The sequence below is a fragment of the Oryctolagus cuniculus genome, chromosome 3 (assembly GCF_964237555.1).
Source record: "Oryctolagus cuniculus chromosome 3, mOryCun1.1, whole genome shotgun sequence".
Taxonomy (NCBI): Eukaryota; Metazoa; Chordata; class Mammalia; order Lagomorpha; family Leporidae; genus Oryctolagus; species Oryctolagus cuniculus.
Genome location: NC_091434.1, coordinates 139,211,536 through 139,235,132, shown reverse-complemented (window position 1 = coordinate 139,235,132; position 23,597 = coordinate 139,211,536). Strand labels below are relative to the sequence as shown.

Below are 23,597 nucleotides of genomic sequence, written 5' to 3'. Positions count from 1 at the left end.
AAGAAGAGAGAAAACAGGAAACAGGCACAGTTAGAAGAAATAACAGAAGAGAAATGCTCAAAATTTAAAAACATGTAACTCAGGAGATTAGGAGAGCACAAAGTACACCAGATAGAGAAATCCCCCGCACAGTAAAAGTAAAGAACCAAAGAGAAATAGCCAGAGAAAAAAGACATTTTCTTATAGAAATGGCAATTTCACCATCTTTAGTATCTCAAAAGAAACATAATTCAAACAATAATAAAGTAAAAATCACCCAAGTGCTGAGAGCCTGGCTCACAAAATTATAATCAATAAAACAAATGTATTTTCTTTTCCTTTGTTTTTTAAATTTATTTATTAACTGGAAAGGTAGAGCAACACAGAGAGAGAAGGAGAGACAAAGAGAGAACTTCCATCTACTGGTTCTCTTCCCACATCCCACTGGTTCTCTTCCAACAGTCAGCTTTGGGCCAGGCTGAAGCCAAGAGCCAGAACTCCCTCCTGGTCGTCCAAACAGGTGGCAGGAGCCCAAGTACTTGGGCCATCTTCCACTGTGTTCCATGGCACATTAGCAGGGTGCTGGACAGAAATGGAACAGCCAGGATTTGAACCAGTGCTCCTATATGGGATGTGAGCTTCACAAGTTGTGGCTTCATCCACTACACCACAACACTGGCTCGAGCAAATATATTTTCAAACAAACAAACAAAAAAAAAAAACCTTAAATTTATCAATCACATATTTTCTTCTAAAGAAAATATTTCAATTAAACATAAAATGACCATGAGGAATTCTAAATTTCCAGAAAATATGATTCTAAACAAACTGGTTAAGGTACCACAAACACTGAATGCTTATCTCCAGGCTGTTATGCCAAAAAATACATGATTTGAAAGTATTTTTTTAAAGCAAACACTTTATTACATGCATATGTAACTACCATAATCACTACAAGCAGGTCCCTCTAGACTAACTTTCTATCCGACTTAAATGTGTTTTTCACACTTTTTTTATTTATTTTTTTCTTAATTACTGAGAAACACAGAGAGTGAAAGAGAGAAAAAACAGGATATTTCCCACCTGCTGGGAACCTAACTCAGGTCTCCCATGCATGTGTTAGTAATGTTAACTATTTCACCCATCACTGCTGCCCCCAGAGTGTGCACCAGTAGGAAGCTGGAATAGGGAGCACAGCCAGGGCTGAAACACTGGCACTCTGCTATGGGATGTGGGTATCTTAACTGCTACACCAAACACTCTGATATGGGATGTGAATATCTTAACTGCTACACGAAATACCTGTCTATAACACACTCTTATAAAGAAAAACAATGCGGTCAAAGTCAACCCCAGCGTTGTGGTATGGTGGGCAAAGGTGCTGCCTGCGATGCTGGCATCCCATATGAGTGCTAGTTCATGTCCTGGCTGCTCCACTTCTGATCCAGCTCCATGCTAATGGCCTGGGAAAGGCAGTGGAAGATGCCCACGTGCCTGGGCCCCTGCGCCCATGTGGGAGCCACCAGATGAAGCTCCTGACTTTAGCACGGGCCAACCCTGGCCGCTGCAGCCATTCAGGGAGTGAATCAGCAGATGAAGGTTTCTCTCTGCCTCTCTTTTTCTCTTTCAGATAAATAAATCTTTTTTAAAAAGAAAATTAACATGTTAATTCCAAGCTTCCTCCCTCTCCCCCCAAAAAATGAATGACTGTAGAAAGGATAAACTGTGGCTAAATAATGGAATACTGCACAACAATAACAAGGTATCGAACAATAAACACAACAGGAAGTCATAACCAGTGTCCTGAGTGAAATAAGCCAAAGTAGACAGCATGACTCCATTTTCTCAGGGCGAAGCTGCAGTGCAGAAGGCAGAGCAGCGGGCGCAGTGTCCAGGGAGGAAGTAGGGCACTGTCTGGAAAGAATTCAGGAACCCTCGGAGCTGTGGAACTGGACTTGTACAGTGCCATGTGCACTGCTCACAACTCATTAAACTGCATAGCTAAAATTAGTGCATTTTTATTCTGTATAAGTACACCTGACTCCATAGCCACCAGTGAGTTCTCCCCTGTGAGCTGCTCTTAACACAGCTCCCATCACATGCCAACTGATTAAACTCCAACACTTTGCACTGCCAAATATAAAATCTTGTAAACCCCTCACAGTCATTGACATTAATACAAGGGAAATTCAGTCCGAGCCTTCAATCCTAATTTTAATCCTGAGTTAAAAGGGCAGTATTTAACAGGTGACAAAACAAAAGAAAAAAAGCTGAACATAAAAAGACACTTACCTAAGGTGGAATAGAAATTCAAAACATAAGGTGTTGCTAAGACCAGCACCCATGACAAATAGTACAAATCACTCTCTCCTCACACAGAAGGTGCCTGTCAGCACAGTGTTTCAGACCACTGAAGACTGTCTGGGAAAGCAACAGATCCATGTACCTGACAGCACAGGTCTGAAACCCACCTATCGGGGCCTCCCATCAAACCAGGCTGTGATGTTCTCTCCTTCCCCTGTGTCATCAAATCTTAAATTCCATACCAAGATTCTAAATTCTGCTTACCAAAGGACATGAAAAACATCTCACTCATTTGTTCACAGTTACTTAGAAAGCTCAAATCACTTTATTGTTAAAAAGAGAAAAGAGTGAGTCATCTCTCATGGCACCAAGAGTCCAGCAGATTAGACCAGACAGGTATACTAAGCACATGAAACAAGACAGGAAGAGAACTGTCAACATTAATTAAGACATATGCAAAGTATACCTGTTTAATTTCTAGTACTGTTACAGTTCTAGGGGATACAAAACCAAAATGTATCAGACAGAAATATCCTCTCTGGCTGGCTAAGCCACTAGAACAGTTAGAGAAAGAGAAGAAAAGTGAAGAGAAATGTGGAGAAGAAAGAAGTGTCAACAGACCTGGCTACGGAAAATTTCAGGCCGGAGAAATAGCATGAACAAGGTCAGCTAAGAAAGCAAGAAAGGGCTTGCCCACATGTACACACTAGAATATTGACAGAAATGGCAGAATGGCTAGGATCAGATTCTGACATCTTTGAGTAAAGAATCTGGTAGGAAATAAAATACCATGCAAAACAGCATCGATATACATTGTAAGTTATAAAACAATAGTTCTTATATAGAGGACTATACACCACATTCACATGGAATTTTTGACTCAGTAGGTCTGGAATGTGACCTGGGCACACACATTATCAGGAGACTGACTCATACCCGTGGCTACATCTCACTGCTCTCAGGAGGCCTTACCACCTCTAAAAGAGGCCTACATCCAAGCACCAGCAAGGAAAGCTGATACAAACGCAGACAGATACAAATACGAATGTCCAGTGTCCCAAAAGATTTCAGGACCTCCACTTTCAATAAATATGTTTTTCTTTGAAAGCTATAGTAATCAGTTTTCAATCACCTACTTTTAGCTAATCCTATTAAAATATAAGCAATTGTAACATAATGTATTAGGGATGTAAACTCAGCAAGTCTTCGTTTGAACAAGGCTGGTGAATATTTTCACTTACACCCCATGGAACCACAGGTATTTGCCAAAGCAGCCATCACCGTACACTCTGCACTACTCCCTCCAAACCCACCCCTGGCCACGACATTTTTCCACTGTGGTGTCTCCCTTATCAATTCCCCTGCTAAACATCCAAATGTCACCCTTCTTCATTCACCTCTGATGCTATATCCTACTGCCCAGTCAATCCATCTTCCTTCATCACAGCCAACTTTTCTACTTGAAAATGAGTGTTTGCGGCCAGCGCCGCGGCTGACTAGGCTAATCCTCCACCTAGCGGCGCCGGCACACAGGGTTCTAGTCCCGGTCGGGGCGCCGGATTCTGTCCCGGTTGCCCCTCTTCCAGGCCAGCTCTCTGCTGTGGCCAGGGAGTACAGTGGAGGATGGCCCAAGTGCTTGGGCCCTGCACCCCATGGGAGACCAGGAAAGCACCTGGCTCCTGCAATAGGATCAGCGCGGTGCACCGGCCGCAGCGCGCCAACCGTGGCAGCCATTGGAGGGTGAACCAACGGCAAAAGGAAGACCTTTCTCTCTGTCTCTCTCTCTTACTATCCACTCTGCCTGTCAAAAAAAAAAAAAAAAAAAAAAAAAAGAGTGTTTGCCTCCGGATTATAAAATAATACCTGCTGATTATTTAAAACCTGTCAATCACAGAGCTACTTATTTATAAATAAACTGCCCGCAGCACTGGCATCCAGAAACAACCATTACAATTCCAGGTATCTCTTCTCAATTTTCAGTCCACAGGTTTCACATAATTTGAGATCATTCTTTTCATGAGCATTTGGCTCCTGTCATTAAAAACTCCATAAAATATCACTTAAATAGGCACGGACAACTTCATCACACACACCTATCAAAATTACTTAGTAATTCCTTGGAAAATTGTATGCACTATGAAAAATGTTTTCAGTCACACACAGGAGTGCAAATTTTTTTTTTTTGGTAATTAATTTCTTTTCTTAATACGATAGCCCTTCTCACAATAGGGCTGTAAGATGCTTACTTATATTTCATTTCAGAGAACCAACTGTTAGTTCGGTTTTTAGTTTCAATCATGAAACAAAAAGAAATATGAAGCTGTTAGTCCCATCTTCACTGCACTTTACACATTCCTTACTTGGGACACAGTAACAGAAGTAAAGTACTCGAGTGAATTTCATAGACAACTGAAAACCAAACACACTGCCAAACTGCTGCACAAAATCCTACACACACTGCACTGTCCCCTCAGGGAGAATTTAATGGTGACTGAACTGCTTAAGGCAGGCTCCTGAACACATTCTAAGAAAGACATCCCACCAACAAAAAGAGAGGGTTGCTTCTTCACAATGACATTCTGATTTTATTAATAAGTAGCATTTCTTGGTAATCAACAAGGTTTGGAATTTATAATCTGAAATAAAATTTAATTGAACAGTAACTAAATAGTCTAAGAATTTAAACACTTTAGGCTGGCGCCACGTCTCACTAGGCTAATCCTCCACCTGCGGCACCGGCACCCCACGTTCTAGTCCCGGTTGGGGCACCAGATTCTGTCCCGGTTGCTCCTCTTCTAGTCCAGCTCTCTGCTGTGGCCCAGGAGTGCAGTGGAGGATGGCCCAAGTGCTTGGGCCCCTCACCTGCATGGGAGACCAGGAGAAGCACCTGGCTCCTGGCTTCGGATCAACACGGTGCGCCGGCCGCAGCAGCCATTGGGGGGTGAACCAATGGCAAAGGAAGACCTTTCTCTCTCTCTCTCTCTCTCTCTCAGTGTCCATTCTGCCTGTCAAAAAAAAATTTTTTTTAATTTAAAAAAAAGAATTTAAACACTTTAAACAGGAAGTAGAAGCCAGTGTTGTGGCATAGCAGGTTAAGCTGCTTTTGATGTTGGCATCCCATATTCAAGTGCTGGTTTGTGTCCTGGCTGCTTCTTTTTGTTTGTTTGTTTTAAAAGAGATTTATTTATTTGAGGGGGGGGGGGGGAGAGATCTTTCATTCACTGGTTTACTCCCTAAATGGCCACAATGGCTGGAGCCAGGAACCTGAAGCTTCTCCCAGGTCTCTCAAGCAGGTGTAGAGGCCCAAATATTTGGGCCATCCTCTACTGCTTTCCCAGGCACATTAGCATAGAGCTGGATGGGAAGTAGAGCATGCCAGCACTTTACCCGGTATGCCACAGCGCCAGCCCCTGCTTCACTTCTGATGCAGCCCCCATGCTAAAGTGGCTGGGAAGGTAGTAGAAGATGACCGAAGTGCTTGGACCTCTGCGACCCAGATGGAATTCCTGGCTCCTTGGCTTCAGCCTGTCCCAGTCTCAGCCACGGTGGCCACCTGGGGGTGAATGAGAAGATGGAGAATCTCCCTTTCCACTTCCCCTGAACTGTCACCTGCCTTTCAAATCAATGAATCAATCTTTTAAAAACAAAACAGAAAGCAGTTCTTAAGATTAAAATCATAGGCAACTCTTAAAACTTCTTTTTGCCAACTTCGGTATATAATTTAAGCAGTGCTAACTACCTAAACACTGGTATCCCAAGCATTCCTTAAACGATTCTCTCATTTGTGACAAAGAAATTCAACTGATAATAACAACTTACAGCAAATACAACCATACTGGCCATTTGTCATCTGGTTCTGTGCTTGTTTCATCATGAATAAGACTGATACAACCTCCCACCTCACAGGGTATTGTGTGGACTACATTGGAATCGGAACAACAAAATTTATGTTTTTAATTCTATTGGTGGGAAAAGCCAGCTAATGTCTCATACCTGCTATGAGCCAGGCATGATCGCTTTTTATATTTATTCAAATACATGTTTAAGTTAATTACTTGAAAAGCTCAAGCAGCACAAAAGAAATGTTCACCATTACTCTTTGCACAGAACAATCAAGATGCAGGTGGAGAGGTGCTGTCTGCTGATGACTGCATTCAGGCTCCTCCAGGGTGCCAGCCTCCACAGGGCTCCCTGTCCAGAAAAGCTATTTTTGGACAATGCCCTCATAGCCCCAAATCTACTAGTCTAGATTGGGCTCAAGATAAATAATTCTGGGCTGGCGTTGTGGCATAGAGGATAAAGCTACCACCTACATATTCAAGTACCGGCTGCTCCATTTCCAATTCAGCTCCCTGCTAAATGTGCCTGTGAAAGCCGCAGAAGATGGCCCAAGTACCTGGGCTCTTGCAACCCACGTGGGAATCCCAGAAGAAGCTCCTGGCTTCTGGCTTCAGCCATTTGGGGAATGAACCAGGGGATGGAAGATCTCTGTCTCTCCCTCTCTCCCTCTGTAACTCTGCCTTTCAAATAAATAAATAAACAAATCTTTTAAAAAGAGGGAGAGGGAGAACTAATTCCAAAAAGGCTCTGTGTATCTCTTGTGCTAAAAACAAAACAAGCACAACTGAGACAGGATAGAAATAGGACCTACAAACTCAACTTCCTTCCCCGCCTCCATCCAGTTCAAACCAATCAGGAGCAAAGAGTGTCCAGACCCTACAGCCAAAGACCCCTACTGCCCTATTAAGGGCTTCCCCAACCTGTGCCCAGGCCCAGAATAGCCCAATGTGATTGACATACAAGCTTCCTGGGGTGATGTTGCATGCAAGAGAAAAACCACACCTGCAAAGAGCACCAGGCCAGGTGCAAATCAAACTACTTTGTGCTGAGGGGGAACCATCACACCTCCCTGCACAATAAAAACCCTGCTGGCTGCCCTCCTTAAGTCAGTGTGCTGTCTCCTTAGGCTCCCTGAGCATAAGCCCCCAATAAACCTTGTCTGTGCAGTGAGGTGAAGAACCGGAAAGACCCCCAAAAGAAGTTCCTAACATGCTGCCCAGGTAGTCACAAGTTCGTAAGAATCCAAACAGAACACGGAATTGAAGGCTGCTCCTTCCATTCTCCCTGATGTGCCTCCCTGTCCCAAAAGTCAACAAATTGAATTAAACTGTCCCCGTCTTGATTCCCCCTTATTTCTCCTGCCCTATAAATGCCATTCTTCCTTACTCTCTGTAGGCAGATTCTATTCTATCAGCTCAAATGGGATCATGTCCCTGGGAATGGTCTGTCTCCCCCAAAGGGCTTGACTCTTGTTTCCTGCATCAGTTACAGGCATATGCTGCTCCTCCCACTGGAGGCAAATTATCTGCACACCACCCCCAACACAGCAACATTTCAAAACTGGATTCCTGCTGAGAACCCTGGATACCTGAGGTCTCACTATTTAATCCACTGAGTCAATACAGACCAAATGCCCAAACATTCAATTGTTTTAATTCAAAAATATGAAACTATTTCCTTATTTTTACAAGTACCTACTGAATTCTTTCCCACCCTTACTTTTTTCAAATAAATTGCATTTCCAAACACAATAAAATTATTTACCTCATAACTCTAGATAATATCCATGAGAATTTAAACAAACAGCACAGTTTTATCTGGAAATCCCATGCACACTTTATCAAACTGCCCAATCAGTGAATAGCTCAGCACAAACAAGTCCTGTATTACCATAATTATGTTAAGGGATCATTTCAAACTATGTAACTTAATCCCAGTCACTGAGAACTATCACCGGGCCTTCTTTTGCTAAAGACAAATTTGCTTCTGGGAGTGATGTCTTATCTTCAAAAAACAAAACCTGAACTTCACAAGATACTGAAAACTGTAAAAGATTAAAATACAAAACATGCCATGTACTTTCATTCAACAAGTGTTTATTAAAGGCTGACTATTGGCCAAGCACCATGCCAGGCACAGGCTGGTTTGCAAACAAGGGGGCAGAATCTTCAATGATGAAACTATAGTAGCCTGCTTGTTTGACCAACATGTAATGCACAAAGATTCTCATGTACCAGCTCTACCACATAAAGACAGACACAGAGAAGCAAAGTAGGTTTCCAGTCCAGTGGCAAAGATAGAAAATATTTTTAAGTCCAGGTAGACTTATCAAGTCTAGGCTAGTTCAAATTTTTTCAGGTTGAAAGCAAGACAACAAAAGAATAAATACAAATTGTCTTCTTGAAACCAGTAACAAAAACTGTTAGCAAAAAGTTAGCAAAATTACAGACCTAGAGAACCGTGGCATTATTTTAAAAATTCTAGCATGGAGTGGGCACTGTAGTGCATATAGTGGGTTAATCTGCTGCTTGGAACGCCCATATGCCATATCAGAGTGCCAGTTTGAGTCCTGACTCCTCTGTTTCCTTCTAATCCCGCTTCCTGCTAATGTGACTGGCAGCTGGTTATGGCTCAAGTTTGGGCCCCTGCCACACCATGTGGTAGAGCTCCTCACTCTTGGCTTCAGCCTGGCCCAGTCCTGGCTGTTGTAGGCATTTGAGGAGTGAACCAGTGGGTGGAAGATTCTCCCTCTCTCACTCCCTCAGCCTTTTAAAAATGTAAAATTAAGTACGTATAAAAAAAATTCTTGCAATATTTGAGAAAACTAACTCATGGGTAGAGGCAGGAGAGTTTAACCCTCAACCTAATGGTACATGTGAAAGTTCTGAAAACATACATACACTGTATCATGAGACAAAAATCAGTTCTCTGTATCATCATTCCAGTTATCCTCATAACTATTCATATAGTTTCTTAGACAACATCGGTACCCTTCCTGGCTCCATCTTTATACAAAAAAAATTTCATCTTTTCGATCAAAACCAACCAACCAAAAAATTCCTCTGGACATATAAAAACAGTAACTGTGAGTTTTAGTTCTTTCAAATGTTTTGAAAGCAACTGGCACAAACATCCTCCCATAGAAAACTATACTTGATCTTAGCCAAAAGGCCAAGAAGCAATTCCCACAGAAAACTATGGATCATCGTATCCTTCCCTGCATTCATAACCCGTGACTTCACCCGGCTCCTTCCTGTGCACCCAGATGATAGACATGGAGGCTGGGCATCATCCTTGCCTTGCACTTTCTGCTGTCCCACTTCAATGTCATCGACAACCTCACTGCCTTGCTCTGCACAGGCTCCAACATGCCGCCTGGGAGTTACTGCATGTTTCCCTCCGCATCTGCTCATTCAAAGACATTCTACATGGAAATTCCCTCAAAAACACCACTCTGATCCTACCATTCCTTCCTTAAATCCCTGTGCCTTCAAGATAAAGCAAAATATTCATAACTTGATAAACAGCTCCAGAGATATGAGCTTTGCTTACCATTCTAATCTCATGGCAACCTCTTTGCTCATTTCTTCTTCCTCCTGTTAACCAATCACACTTAGTTACTTCAAACATGCAGACAGGTATGCCCACATGCAGTGTTCACAGTTATTAATATTTACTCATAAAAATATTCCCTCATACTTGCTTCCAATCTCCTTAAGCAAAGGAGTAACATATTGTAACAGTTAAAGCCACAGATCACTTAATCCCCTGCTCCCTTAGTTAAGAGATCCATTCTTTCAGTTCATGTTTTCACACTATTACTATACAGCTTGGACCAGTAAATGGTACACTGTGCCAGATTCTGTCATCCTACAGTCTGCTTATTCAGTTAGGTTTGCTATGTGTGTGTGTGTGTGAGAGAGAGAGAGATTGATTTACCTACGTTGACAGAATTCCCATTCTCATTTTATGAAAAGGCTCTTCAAAACACTCACGGAAAATGGCATTAAGAGTTAAGTTTATTTTGGAGTAAAGTTCTTGAAACCCAAGCACATCTTTTTCATAATAGGCACTTTGATGAACTTTTTGAAGATCTCTCTCATGCCATGCACTGTCTGACAATTTACCAGCATATTGATCACTTTTCTCAACATTGAGTCTACATTACTTTTTTTTTTAAAGACTGATTTATTTTTTAGAAATCTGGAGTTACACAGAGAAGGGAGAGGCAGAGAAAGAGAAGGGTCCTCCATCTACTGGTTCACACTCCCAACTGGCTGCAACTGCCAGAGCTGCACCAATCCGAAGCCAGGAACCAGGAGCTTCTTCCAGGTCTCCCACATGGGTGCAGGGACCCAAGCACTTGGGCTATCTTCCACTGCTTTCCTAGGCCATAGCACAGAGCTGGATCGGAAGTGGAGCAGCCAGGACTCGAATCGGCACCCACATGGGATGCTGGCACTGCAGGCAGCAGCTTTACCAGCTACAGCAAAGCACTGGCCCCTGCGGTTACTTTTCAAAGAGGCCATAACTACCACTCCCATCTCTGCTTGCATACACATACAAGAGTGTCTTTCACCTGTTCTTAAAGATTTATTTATTTGAAAGGCACAGTTACAGAGAGAGAAAGAATTAGAAACAGAGATCTTCTATCTGCTGGTTCCATCTGCAAAGGCCAGTGCTGGGCAAGGCTGAGGTCGGGAGCCTGGAACTCCATCCAGGTCTCCAACGTGGGTGCAGGAGCCAAAGCACTTGGGCCACACTCTACTTCTTCCTGGGCACATTAGCAGAGAGCTGGACTGGAAGCAGGGCAGCCAGGACTCAAACTGACGCCCATACATGGGATGCTGGCATTGTAGGCAGTTGCTTAACCCACTATGCCACAACGCTGGTTCCACCAGAGTTTCTTTTGTCAAGTTAGACTAAGTGACCCAAGGAATCAACAGAGTCACAGACAGCATTTTTTAAAAAAACAAAATACAGCAGAAAACACCAAGATGTGTTTCATGTAGTATTAGTATCGTTTCTTGACACATATTTTGATTGTACATAGAACTACGTGTAGCTTCAGTCACAAAAAAGTGAGTGTATGGAAGGTGCTGCTTAAGGATTCACCTGGAAGTAAAAACCTTAAGGGAGGAGGCCCAGTGCTGTTGCCGTAGTGAGTAAAGCCACCGCCTGCAGTGCCGGTGGCATCCCATATGGGCACCGGTTTCGGTTCTGGCAGCTCCACTTCTGATCCAGCTCTCCGCTATGGTACGGGAGGGCGGTGGAGATGGCCCAAGTGCTTGGGCCCCTGCACCCATGTGGGAGATCCGGAAGAAGCTCCTGGCTCCTAGCTTCAGATTGGTGCAGCTCCAGCCACTACGGCCATCTTGGGGGCAGACCACTGGATGGAAGACCTCTCTCTCTCTCTCTCTCTCTCTCTGTCTACCTCTGTCTCTGCCTCTGCCTCTCTGTGACTCTGCCTTTCAAATAAATAAATAAATCTTAAAAAAAAAAAAAAAAAACCTTAAGGGATGAACTCTGCACACCTTTAATTCTGCATATTTAGAACTGTATTATTCTTCATCTGTGAGGTACAGCTCCAGTTTCAATTTATTCTGTATTTGTAAGCAACTGTTCCAGGGGTTCTCTTCAATCAGGTCATCAAGTTACACATATAGATGGAATCTACAGGTTGTTTCATAAAAAATGGCATCTATACAATACTAGTCTGTCCCTATATCTATCTATCTATCTGGAACAATTCTATGTCAGTGCTATTTTGTAATTTTCTCCATCAAAGTCATGCATGGCTTTTGTTAGATTTTTATTTCTAGCAATTCATAATCTCTGTCATTTAGCAAAAAATAAATTTTATTTTTTTAAGATTTATTTATTTTTTGAAAGTCAGAGTTTTACAGAGAGAGAGAGAGAGAGAGAGAGAGAGAGAGAGAGATCCTCCATCTGCTGGTCCACTCCCTCATTGGCCGCTATGGCTGGAACTAAGCCGATCCGAAGGCAGGAGCCAGGAGCTTCCTCCAGGTCTCCCACGCGGGTGCAGGGGCCCAAGGACTTGGGCCATCTTCCACTGTTTTCCCAGGCCATAGCAGCAAACTGGATCAGAAGAGGAACAGCTGGGACTCGAACTGGCACCCATATGAGAGGCTGGCACTGAAGGCGGCGGCTTTACCTACTAAGCCACAGTGCCAGCCCCAAAAAATAAATGGGAATGCAGCCCTCACTCACCTTTTGGTTAATATTGGCTGAAGGTAGTTTCAATGTGGTACCATCTTCCATTCTGGAACACTGAGAATTCTAACTTCAGACTGTCCATTAAAATACATCCTGAAATTTATTCCCATTTTACTTCATGAATCTGGTACATTGAGCTAGTATTCAAAGTTAGCTAAACATTCTCCTTGGCACCCCAAAAGAATCAAATATATGTTTTCTAAAATAAAGCTAAACTTTTCATCAGAAACAACTCTAGCCTCAAAATACATGTGAATTCAAGTGTAAAAAGGGTGTCAAAATATTAAGTCATCTAAAAAAACACTAAATCAGCTGATTCCTTTCCCTTTCTAAAGTTTCCATTAATCATGTTCATAAAAATTTCATTTACCTATGAGACTGTCACCATCCAAAATTGTCAGTAATATCTAGCTTGCTTTTCTGCCTGTAAAGGCTATGACTGCTGCAGACTGACTTCATTTGAAAACAGCACTATCCTTTCTATACTGGAGAATCAGCGTTACTACCCCTGGAGCAAGCTCTAACAACTGCTACCCAGCAGTTAGGACCGTCTGCCCTAGCAACTTTCTATCTATGACTCACCCTGAAATCAGTCATCACTCCATCAGTCTGTCCTGAATCAAGTGTGATACAGCCCCCAAAATATCAGCCAGTCACTCCAACAGAGGACAGCCAACGCAATACTTACTCTAAGCCACTTCTGTGTAACACATACAACCTGTATTTTCCATTAGAACATCTCAAATCTTCTAAATTTGGTGAAAATCTACCCAACCATTTTTCACATTGTAATTACAGAAACAGAGACAGAAGCTTAATTTTATTTAAACTGTTTAATAGGCTGTGTCTAGAAAACAAGCAGTCTTAAGACTGTAGAGAAAGTAGTAACTTCAGTAGAACTGTTTACCAAGAAGCTATTTGAGAGCCAGAATTAGACAGAGAAACAAACAGAACACAGACACTTCTATCTGTTGGTTTATTTCCCAAATGGCCTCAACAACCAGGTCTAGACCAGCCCGAAGCCAGGAGACTGGAACCCCATCTATGTGTCCTAGGTGGGTGGCAGCACCCCAAGCACTTGAGACATCTTCTGGTGCCTTCCCAAGCATATTATCAAGGAGCTGGATTGGAAGCAGAGCAGCAGCCTGGACTCAAATGAGCGCTCACGTGGGAAGAGCATGGTAGGCAGTGGCTTAATCAACTGTACACCATAACACTGGCCCCCATATTCATTTCTTTTAAAATCTCTTACAACTTAACACTTTAAAAAAAAATAACAGAAGCTTCGTGAGGTACTAGCAGAGCTGTCTTATAGTAGTAAGATAACCACTAGCGGCCGGTGCCGCGGCTCAATAGGCCATTCCTCCGCCTGCGGCACTGGCACACTAGGTTCTAGTCCCGGTCGGGGCACCAGATTCTGTCCCAGTTGCCCCTCTTCCAAGCCAGCTCTCTGCTATGGCCCAGGAGTGCAGTGGAGGATGGCCCAAGTGCTTGGGCCCTGCACCCGCATGGGAGACCAGGAGAAGCACCTGGCTCCCGGCTTCGGATCAGCGTGGTGCGCTGGCCGCAGCAGCCATTGGAGGGTGAACCAATGGCGAAGGAAGACCTTTCTCTCTGTCTCTCTCTCTCACTGTCCACTCTGCCTGTCACCCCCCCCCAAAAAAAAAAAAAGATAACCACTAGCCACGTGGGTACCTAGATTTAATTTTTAAATAAAATTTTAGCACATCAATCGTATTCACCACATCTCAAACTGGGAATTACTACCATAATGGACAGAACATCACAGAAACTTCTCCTGAACAATGCTGCTATACATTTTAAAACCTATGAGCTCTTTAATAAAATTATATTTACAGTGCAGCATATAACTACCAAATATGACCTTCTAGTGAGTCTCAGAATTCAAAGACCTAAAAGACCTAAATTCTAGTGAGTCTCAGAATTGAAAGACCTAAAATGTTAATAACTGTGTTAATATATTGAATCCATTTTTTAATAAAATAAACATAAGTTCATATTTTCCTGTGAACCACTTAGGGAATTATCACACATTTCTCAGTACATAAGAAAATACTTCTTGATTGGTTTTTGAATAATCATTGCATATGTATTCAAGGAAGAAACAAAATTCATGCTTTATAAAAATATTCCCAAGGGGCCGGCACTGTGGCACAACAGGTTAACACCTTGGCCTGAAGCGCCAGCATCCCATATGGGTGCCGGTTCTAGTCCCGGTTGCTCCTCTTCTGGTCCAGCTCTCTGATATGGCCTGGGAAAGCAGTAAGAAGATGGCCCAAGTCCTTGGGCCCTTGAACCTGCGTGGGAGACCTGGAAGAAGTTCCTGGCTCCTGGCTTCGGATTGGCGCAGCTCCGGCCGTCGTGGCCAATTAGGGAGTAGACCAGCAGATGGAAGACCTCTCTCTCTCTGCCTCTGCCTTTCTCTGTATAACTGACTTTCAAATAAACAACTAAATCTTTAAAAAAAAATATTCCCAAGGTACAAGCATTTGGCCTAGTGGTTAAGATGCTAATTAAGATGTTTCTATCTCCTATAGGAGTGCCTAGGTTCAATGCTCTTCTCCATTCCTGGAAAGCAGCAGGTAATAGCTCAGGCAATTGGGCTCCTGCCACCCATATGGGAGACCTGGGTTGAGTTTCTGGTTCCCAACTTCTACCTTGGCTCAGCAGAGCCACTGCACGCATCTGGGGGAGTAAAACGGCAGGTAAAACTATTGTGTGGGTTTCCATATGTGCATGTACTATTCTTTTTAAAAGAATGGCTTTTTAAAATTTTTTATTTATTTTTACTTGAAAGGCAGAGATGGGGGTGGGGGGAGAAACAGATCTTTAATTCGCTGAATACCTGGGGAAACTTAATCTGGGACTCCCAAGTGGGTGGCAGGGACCCAAATGATGGCGTCATCATCTGCTGCCTCACAGGGTGCAAATTAGCAGATACTCCAATATGAGATACTGATGTCTTAACAGCTGCAACAAATAAAGTTTTGGAATTTTTTTTTTAACTTAGATAAAATAAAGACATTCAAGCCACTAGCAGCGAAGACCTCCGCCTTGAAAAGAAAACCCTTTTTCCCCCAAGGTTAGGGTTAAATCAATGGAATACTCATATACTGATTAAAATACAAGAGTAAGAAGGCAGTGGTTTTTGGTTTTGGTTCATCTGCATAGCAGCAAATAACGTTTCATCCCTGGCTTCCTCTAACCCTTCTGAGTTGGACTACTGGAAATACTTTACAAATGAGAAATGGGACAATAAAGCACTGTCTGGTCCTTCTTCCCCTAGAATCAAAGGCATTTAATTCCCAAATCAAATATTGAAAGCAAAGAACCTTTCCAACTCAGTAGTAGCAGTAGCAGAAGTGATAGTAGTAATACCAATGATACAATTTGAAATTAAAGTATCTGAACAGACATTTCTCTAAAGATGATACACAAACATCCAACATCACATGAAAAAGGTGCTCAATATAATCATCTATCAGGGAAATACAAATCAAAACCACAGTGAGATAGCACTTTACACACAAGTGTGAGAGGATGCTGAGAAACTGGAACCCCTTACACTGCAGACAGGAAGGTAATATGCAAAATGGCTCAGCTGCTGTGTAAATCATCCAACAGGCTTCACAGAGTCAAACCTAAGAGTCACCAAAGGATTCAGCAACTCCACTTGTAGATACATACCCAGTAGAGATCAAAGACATGGCCACTCAAAAACTTGTAAATGAATATCCATAGTCACATTATAGCTAACAGCAAAAGAGTGGAAACAGCCCAAACATCTACAAATTAATAAAAAATAACTGATGAGTGGATAAACAAAATGTGGTATATTCACACAGGAGAGTACTAACACAATACAATGGACAGGACTAAACCACCAGTCCGTGTGCTTTATTATTTTTTTTTCCAAGAGTTATTTATTTATTTGAGAGGAAGAGTTACAGACAGAGAAAGGGAGAGAGGTCTTCCACCCAGTGGTTCATTCTGCAAATGGCTACAATGGCCAGAGCTGGGCCGATCTGAAGCCAGGAGCCAGGAACTTTTTTCAGGTCCCCCACATCAGTGTAGGGGCCCAAGCACTTGGGCCAGCTTCTGCTGCCTTCCCATACGCATTAGCAGGGAGCTGCATTGGAAGTGGGGCAGCTGGGAACACCAGCACCACAGGCTGAAGCTTAACCAATTACTCCACAGCACCAGCCCCCATGTACTATTTTTATAATTGTAATTTTTAATACAACCAGCACCCCATATGAGCACTGGTTCAAGTCCCAGCTGCTCCACGTCCAATCCAGTTTGCTGCTAACATGCCTGAGAAGGCAGTGGAAGATAACCCAAGTACTTTAGTTCCTGCCACTTGTGTGGCAGATCTGGATGGATGCTCAGGCTGTGACTTGGGCCTGGCCAGCCCTTGCTGTTGTGGGCATTTGGGGAGTGAATCAGTGGGTGGAATCAATCAATCAACCAATGTCTCCTTCTCTCTATTTAAATCTTAAGAAAAAAGTTAAGGGAGGTTTCAACAACAAAAATGAATAGTGGTCAAACCAATGTCCTAAATTGATGTAACGAATGGACATACCTCACAATATGTATAAAATCAACTAGCAGATACCAGAATAGTATACGGACTGAAAATTCCTAATCCAAAATCAAAAGTTTTGAGAGCCAATGTAATATTTGAAAAAATTCAGATTTGGGAGCATTTCAGATTTCACATTTTGAGATTAGAGGTATTCAAGCGGCAAAGTCTACGTGAATATTCTAAAACCTAAAGAGACTGAAATACTTTTGGTTCCAAGCATTTTGCATAAGAGATATCAACGTGAACAACACTTGGAAATGTTCCCTTTGAAGCTGTGTTACAAAACAGAAAGTATTTCAACTTTCTAAAATTATCTCTCATCAAAAATGTTGTTTCAGGGGTGGGCACTGTGGCACAGCCAGTTAAGCCGTCACTTGGAACACCTGCATCCCGTATCAGAGTGACAACTTCAGTTCCCGCTACTCCACACTTCAGACTCAGCTTCCTGCTAATGGACACCCATGGAGGCAGTAATGACAGCTCAAGTACTTAGATCCTGCTTGCCCATGTTGGAGGCCCATATGGAGTTCATGAATTCCTGGCTTCAGCCTGGCCAAGTCCCAGCTGTTGCAGGCATTTGGGGAATGAACCACCAGATGGAAGTTATCTCTCTGTCTTCCCCCTTTTCTTATCTCTCCTGCCACACCCTGCATGCACACACACACACACCCCGCTGTATCTTTCAAGTAAATGAAAATAAACATAAAAATATCATTTTAAACAAAAATTATGAAATTCCAGTACCTGGATACTAAAGGAATCGTGAAAGACAATAAAATAAATTCCTTACACACATTATAATGTGCCCAAAGAGAAGAAACAAAGGGAGATGTTACCAAAGCCCCCCTTTTAAACTTTGGAGTCAAGATGATACATATAGTCACATATCATTTTTATATAGAACCAATTTATAGAAACACTGCATCAACTATAACAACTGATCACAGGAGCAGTCTCTTTGCTGCTTTCTCACTGTAAAATTCAGCTAAACAGACAAAGCACATGAAACCAACCCCAAATTTCAGAGGGTCATTGTTGCTTACTTAAAAGGCTAACAAGGGGCTGGCGCTGAGGCACTGATGTAGGCAGGCAGATAGGATTAAATTGATTAGATTCGTTGAGCTGCAGACCATGCCATTTGGGGAGTGAAGCAGTGGATAGAAGATTTCTCCCCCTGTCTCTCCCTCTCTCTTGCTCTATAAGTAGACCTATCAAATACATACATTTTTTTTTAAAGACTAACAAAAATTCTAGACACCTAGGTATTCAGATTTTTTCTAACAAAGACACATCCTTCATCTTTGCTACAACAGTTATTTCTCCCTCTCCCTTGTCCTTCACAATACCCTGGAGTCAGTCCTGGTTAGGTTAAACTACTGCACAACCCTGAGACTAAGAGCAGAGAAATATGGAACATGCATGGACAGAGCAAAACAACTGGAAAAGACTTTTAAACAGGAATATAGACTGACACTGTGCTGTGTTAGGCCACAGGAAGGGGGCGGGGCTGAGAGAAGACATGAAACAGAGTTCTTTCCCTAAGGATCTACTCCAAGGCCTAGACAAATACCACATTTTAAATACTACATGGTTTTGATCAAAATGATGAGGACTTAGTGATCCAGGAAGACTTCCAGACTCAACTGGGTCTGGTTTACAGCATATACAATGTGTAGGCTCTAAACTAGAGTGGGGAAAACAAGATAAGCAGACAATGACAAGCCCTTCAAAACACAGTAACTTGCAAAGAGAATCTGGGGAGATGATTAGAAAATGAGATGAAGTTCTCAACTACTTTCACAAAAATGAAGGCTCCCTGTAATAGTTCCTATAAAAATAAAGTAAAAACTACATTTTCATGGAAAACATTATACCAAGGGCCAGCAATGTGGTGCAGAGGATTAAACTGCCACTTGAAACATCAGTATCCCAAACTGGAATGCCAATTCAAATCCTGGCTGCTCTGCTTGCAGTCCAGCTCCCTGCTAATGCACCTGGGAAGGCAGCTGAAGACAGCCCAAGGGCTAGGGCTAAGTGGGAAAACAGGTTGGAATTCCAGAACTCTGGCCTGGCTCTTGGCCTGGCTTTTGCAGTCATTTGGAGAGTGAACCAGAAGATGGAAAATTTCTGTCACTATATATTTCAAATAAATAACATTAACCATTTTTAAACAAAGAAGGGACTGGCACTGTGGTGTAGCAGGTTAAACTACTGTGTTGTAGCACCAATAGTCCATCTGGGCACCAGTTCGAATCCTGGCTGCTCCACTTCCCATCCAGTTCCCTGCTAACAGCCTGTGAAAGCAGTGAAGGATGGTCCAAGTGCTTGGGCCCCTGCCACCCATGTAGGAGACCCAGATGAGGCTCCTGGCTCCTGGCTTCAGCCTGGCCCAGCCCTGGCTCTTGCGGCCATGTGTGAAGTGAAACAGCAAACAGAATTTCTTTCTTTCTCTCTCTCTAACTCTCTCTGCCTTCCAAATAAATACATAAATCTTTAAAAAAAAAAAGGGGGGGGGGTGGCAAGGGATCGAGGGAAGGGAGGGAGGGGGAGGGGAGGGAGGGAGGAAAGGAGGGGCCAGCGCCATGGCACAGGTTAATCCTCTGCCTGCAGCACCGGCCTCCCACATGGATGCCAGCTCTAGTCCCTGCTGCTCCTCTTCCAATCCAGCTCTCTGCTATGGCCTGGGAAAGCAAAAGATGGTCCAAGTGCTTGGGCCCCTGCACCCACATGGGAGAGCTGGAAGAAGTTCCCGGCTCCTGGCTTCAATCCGCACAGCTCCAGCCACCGTTGTGGCCCTCTGGGGAGTGAACCAACAGAAGGAAGACCTTTCTCTCTGTCTCTCTCTCTCTCACTGTCTCTATCTCTCAAATAAGTAAATAAAATCTTGAGAAGAAGAGACGAGACGAGACAGGAAGAGGAAGAGAAGGAGAATATTACACCAGAAACAACACTTCATCATTCTTTGTTCATCCTACAAACTGGCTCACAGAGGTAATGATGATAAATTTTATTAAGAACAAAATGAATTTAATTTTAATAGTTTATAATTCTGTGAAAATAAGGCCAAGTTAAATGTTTTCGTTCTTCATACAAAATTCACATACCCAGTTCAGATTTACATTAAGAATGCTTTTATATCAGTTATTATTAAGAAAATGAGATTAACTCTACTTCAGAAATTTCAGTCATGTAAAAAATAGAAAAACAGGAAAGAACACGCAGATTTTAACAGTAGTTGCCACTACGAAGTAACATCATGTTTTTTTATAAACAAAAGGACAGAATTAAATCCTGTTTAAAATCATGCAAATAAGGAGGAAGAGAATATCATTGTATCTGTGAACTATATTTAAATGTTAAAGACTTCAAAATGTTAAAAATAAGCAAACAATGCATATGTATTTACTAACAAATAAGATTTTGTGTCTGTATATACCAATATTTCATCTACAGATTACTACTGCCTTTCAATCTATTACTAGGCAATTCAAGAAAATTTCTATTCCATACGTGAGAGATTCTCTACATGTCTATGATGAACTAAATACTCCAACAAATTGAGTAACAGCATTTACTGTTCCTTTTTCTGTGCCACTCCATTCAGTCCTTAAAATAATCCAGCAAACCATGACTGTCAATCTCTAACAACTGAGAAAGATCAAGTAACTTGCCAATAGGTATAAAACTAAACAGTGGATAAGCCATCCTTCAAACCAAGAGTGCCTCAAAGTTCATGCTCCTAGCCACTTACCTAAGTGCTGCCTTACAACTGTAACCAGCATACATACAGGAGAAATAAAGAAGAAAACACCAAGGCCTTGAAGGTAGAGGCAGTAATTCAGTGTACACCAGATTGGATAGGAGGCAGAAAAAAGGTTTTCTTATTCCCGGGGTGCGAAAGGAAAGAAGTCATCACATGCATGGGAGAAGAGGTAATGGTTTCAAAGAACACAAGAATCTTATTAAGGAGAAGAAAGAAGTAGCAGAATAATGCCAGGCTTTCTGGGAACTACAAACATTACTTAGCAACTGCTCTCAAAAAAACTCCTTGCATTTTTAGGAATACAGAGGAAATGGTCAAATGGTTACTTTTAATATTTAATTACTAAGTACATGAGTATCTATTTAAATTCATATTATAGAATACAATTTAAAAAGATTGTTTACACCATCATGAACCAAGTTTCTTTCTTTTCTAAAGATTTATTTCTTTATTTGAAAGGCAAAGTTACAGAGAGAAGGAGAGGCACAGACAGATTTGCTGGTTCACTCCCCAGATGCTACAATGGCCAAGGCTGAGCCAGACTGAAGCCAGGAGCTTCATCCGGATTGCCCTTGTGGATGCAGGGGCCCAAGGACATGGGCCATCCTCCACTGCTTTCCCAGGCACATTAGAAGAGAGCTGGATTAGAAGTGGAGCAGTCACGACTCAAACCAGTGCCCACATGGGATGCTGGCACTGCAGGCAGCAACTTAATTAACTGCACCACAACACCAGACTCCCATGTTTATTTACATGCCTCTGTGTCACCACTGGACTCATCAGTCAAGTCAGTTCTTAATCTACACATGGCTTTTTTTTTTTAAGATTTATTTAATTATTTGAAAGGCAGAGTTACAGAGAAGCAGAAGCAGAGAAAGAGAGATCGATAGATCGATCAATCTTCCATCTGCTGGTTCACTCCCCAGATGGTGGGAATGGCCAGAGCTTCACTAATCTGAAGCCAGGAGTCAGGAGCTTCATCCAGATCGCCCTTGTGGGTGCAGGGGCCCAAGGACATGGGCCATCCTCCACTGCTTTCCCAGGCCATAGCAGAGAGCTGGATCGGAAGAGGAGCAGCCCGGACTCAAACTGCCGCCCTTAAGGGATGCCAGCACTGCCGGTGATGGCTTTAACCAGCTGCGCCACAGCACTGGCCCCTACAGATGGTTTTCTAAAATGCAGCATCTTCACTTCTGAGCTGTTTCAGATGATTGGGTATAAACAGTTGTGTTTGAAACATACATGATATTTCCATAGGAACTGTTGTCCCAAGTCAGAAATAAATATTCTTTCAGGTCAGGTAGTTCTTGCATTTGATTTTACACACACACACACACACACACACACACTCATATACTCATCACTATCCTCTGTTGCTTTGCTTTTTTCTATGACCTTTAAAAGGTGCTACAGATATGACACACACAAATATGTTAACTATAAAAATCAATGTTTAAATTCCTGTCTTTTTTACTACTTCTATTAGTGAATTCTAAGTATATCTAAAATTAGCAAAGATGGAAATCATTTCAATTTAGAAAATGTCATCACAAAGAATTCTCTGCTATTCAAAATAAAGTCAATGAGATCACTCCCCCACTATGAAAGATGGTACACAAAGCTTTTCCCAGGGGAATAATTTATTTGGGAAGGGGGAATTCACTTATATTCTAGTAGTTTTAGTACTTCTATATGTACAACGGGGGGGGGGAGGGGAGGGGATGGGGAAGGGAAGGGAGAAACTTGAAATAGGCTTGCTTTAAATAGGTGGTCCACAACCTTTGGCATATATCAGAGTCACAGAGCATGGGAAAGCACCAACTTGTTGGGCCCTATCCCTGAGTTTCTGATCCCCTAGGAATGGAGCAGGGTCTGCAAAGGCACAGTTCTAACAAGCCCTCAGGTGCTGTCAATGTCACACTTCAATATAGATCATGCTGGACATCTTGCTATTTCGTGAAGGATGTGATTCTATAGTTGAGAAATTTCAGGCTTCTGGCTTCTAAAATACCACTCTTAACAATGTTATGGTTGGGATATAGTCTGAGTCTGTTCATGTGTTTGGAAGTTTGGTTCCCAGTATGGTGATACTGAGAGGTGATGGGACCATTAGGAGGTGAGCCTGGTGGGAGGAGGTTTTGCTACTATGGGACCACCCTCAAAGGGGATCCAGACCATTCTTCAGGACCATGGTCTGCTCTTGCAAAAGCAGCTGTTCTGAAAAGAGCAAGCCTGGTTCCTATACCTCTCTAGCTTCCTGTCTGACCACACGGTCCCTTTCATATACATGCTCCCACTGCAGGGATGCCATTCACTACAAGGCCTGCACCAGAAGCCAAACAGATGGGGATGCCTCATCTTGGACTTTCAATCTCCAAAACTGTGAGCCGAATAATATAAAGTACCAGCCTCAGGAACTTTGTTAAGAGAAATAGAAATAGAGGTAGGCAGACAGCAATACAAAGAATGGTACTTTCACATAACACATTTCATTTACTCCAATATGTACCTTTCCATCCTTAATTCATAATAACACCCTGCATCTTCTAATCAATGGTATATCACAGTTCAATTGGCAGTTTTTTTTTTCTTAGTGGTACAGAAAATAATGGTGTGAACTATAATCTTCAAGCAGCTGATTCTCTGAAACACAAAATTACTGCTTCTGATAACAGTGTTGCTGTGAAGGGCAAAAATTGTTTTATTCTGTTTTACAGATGAAGAAAAGATGTAAGCAAAATGTAAGTGAGCCATTTAAGCTCACACTGCCAGTGAAAGGCCCATGATTACAAAGTCCAAAACCCCTGACACTAAACCAAACCTCTTTCCCCGTGTGACACTGTGACAACAGCAGCCTGCAGGAGGGAT

General features: G+C 42.5%; 1 protein-coding gene across 29 annotated transcripts in view; it reads right to left on the bottom strand.

Moving 5' to 3' along the window:
• SRPK2 (SRSF protein kinase 2) overlaps window positions 1-23,597 on the bottom strand; it is a 289,404-nt gene that overhangs the window by 108,332 nt on the left and 157,475 nt on the right. Inside the window, exon 1 of one of the 29 annotated variants that reach the window (XM_051849708.2) lies at window positions 5,146-5,283. The exons of 27 other annotated variants lie outside the window; for them this stretch is intronic. Coding sequence is in view for 1 of the 2 variants with exons in the window: in XM_051849715.2 (XP_051705675.1) it covers window positions 2,272-2,324 (53 nt within the window). In the remaining variant the exon portion in view is untranslated. Of the gene's footprint in view, window positions 1-2,271; window positions 2,382-5,145; window positions 5,284-23,597 lie in introns of those variants that run through there. One more of the 29 variants, XM_051849715.2, reaches the window with a different exon arrangement.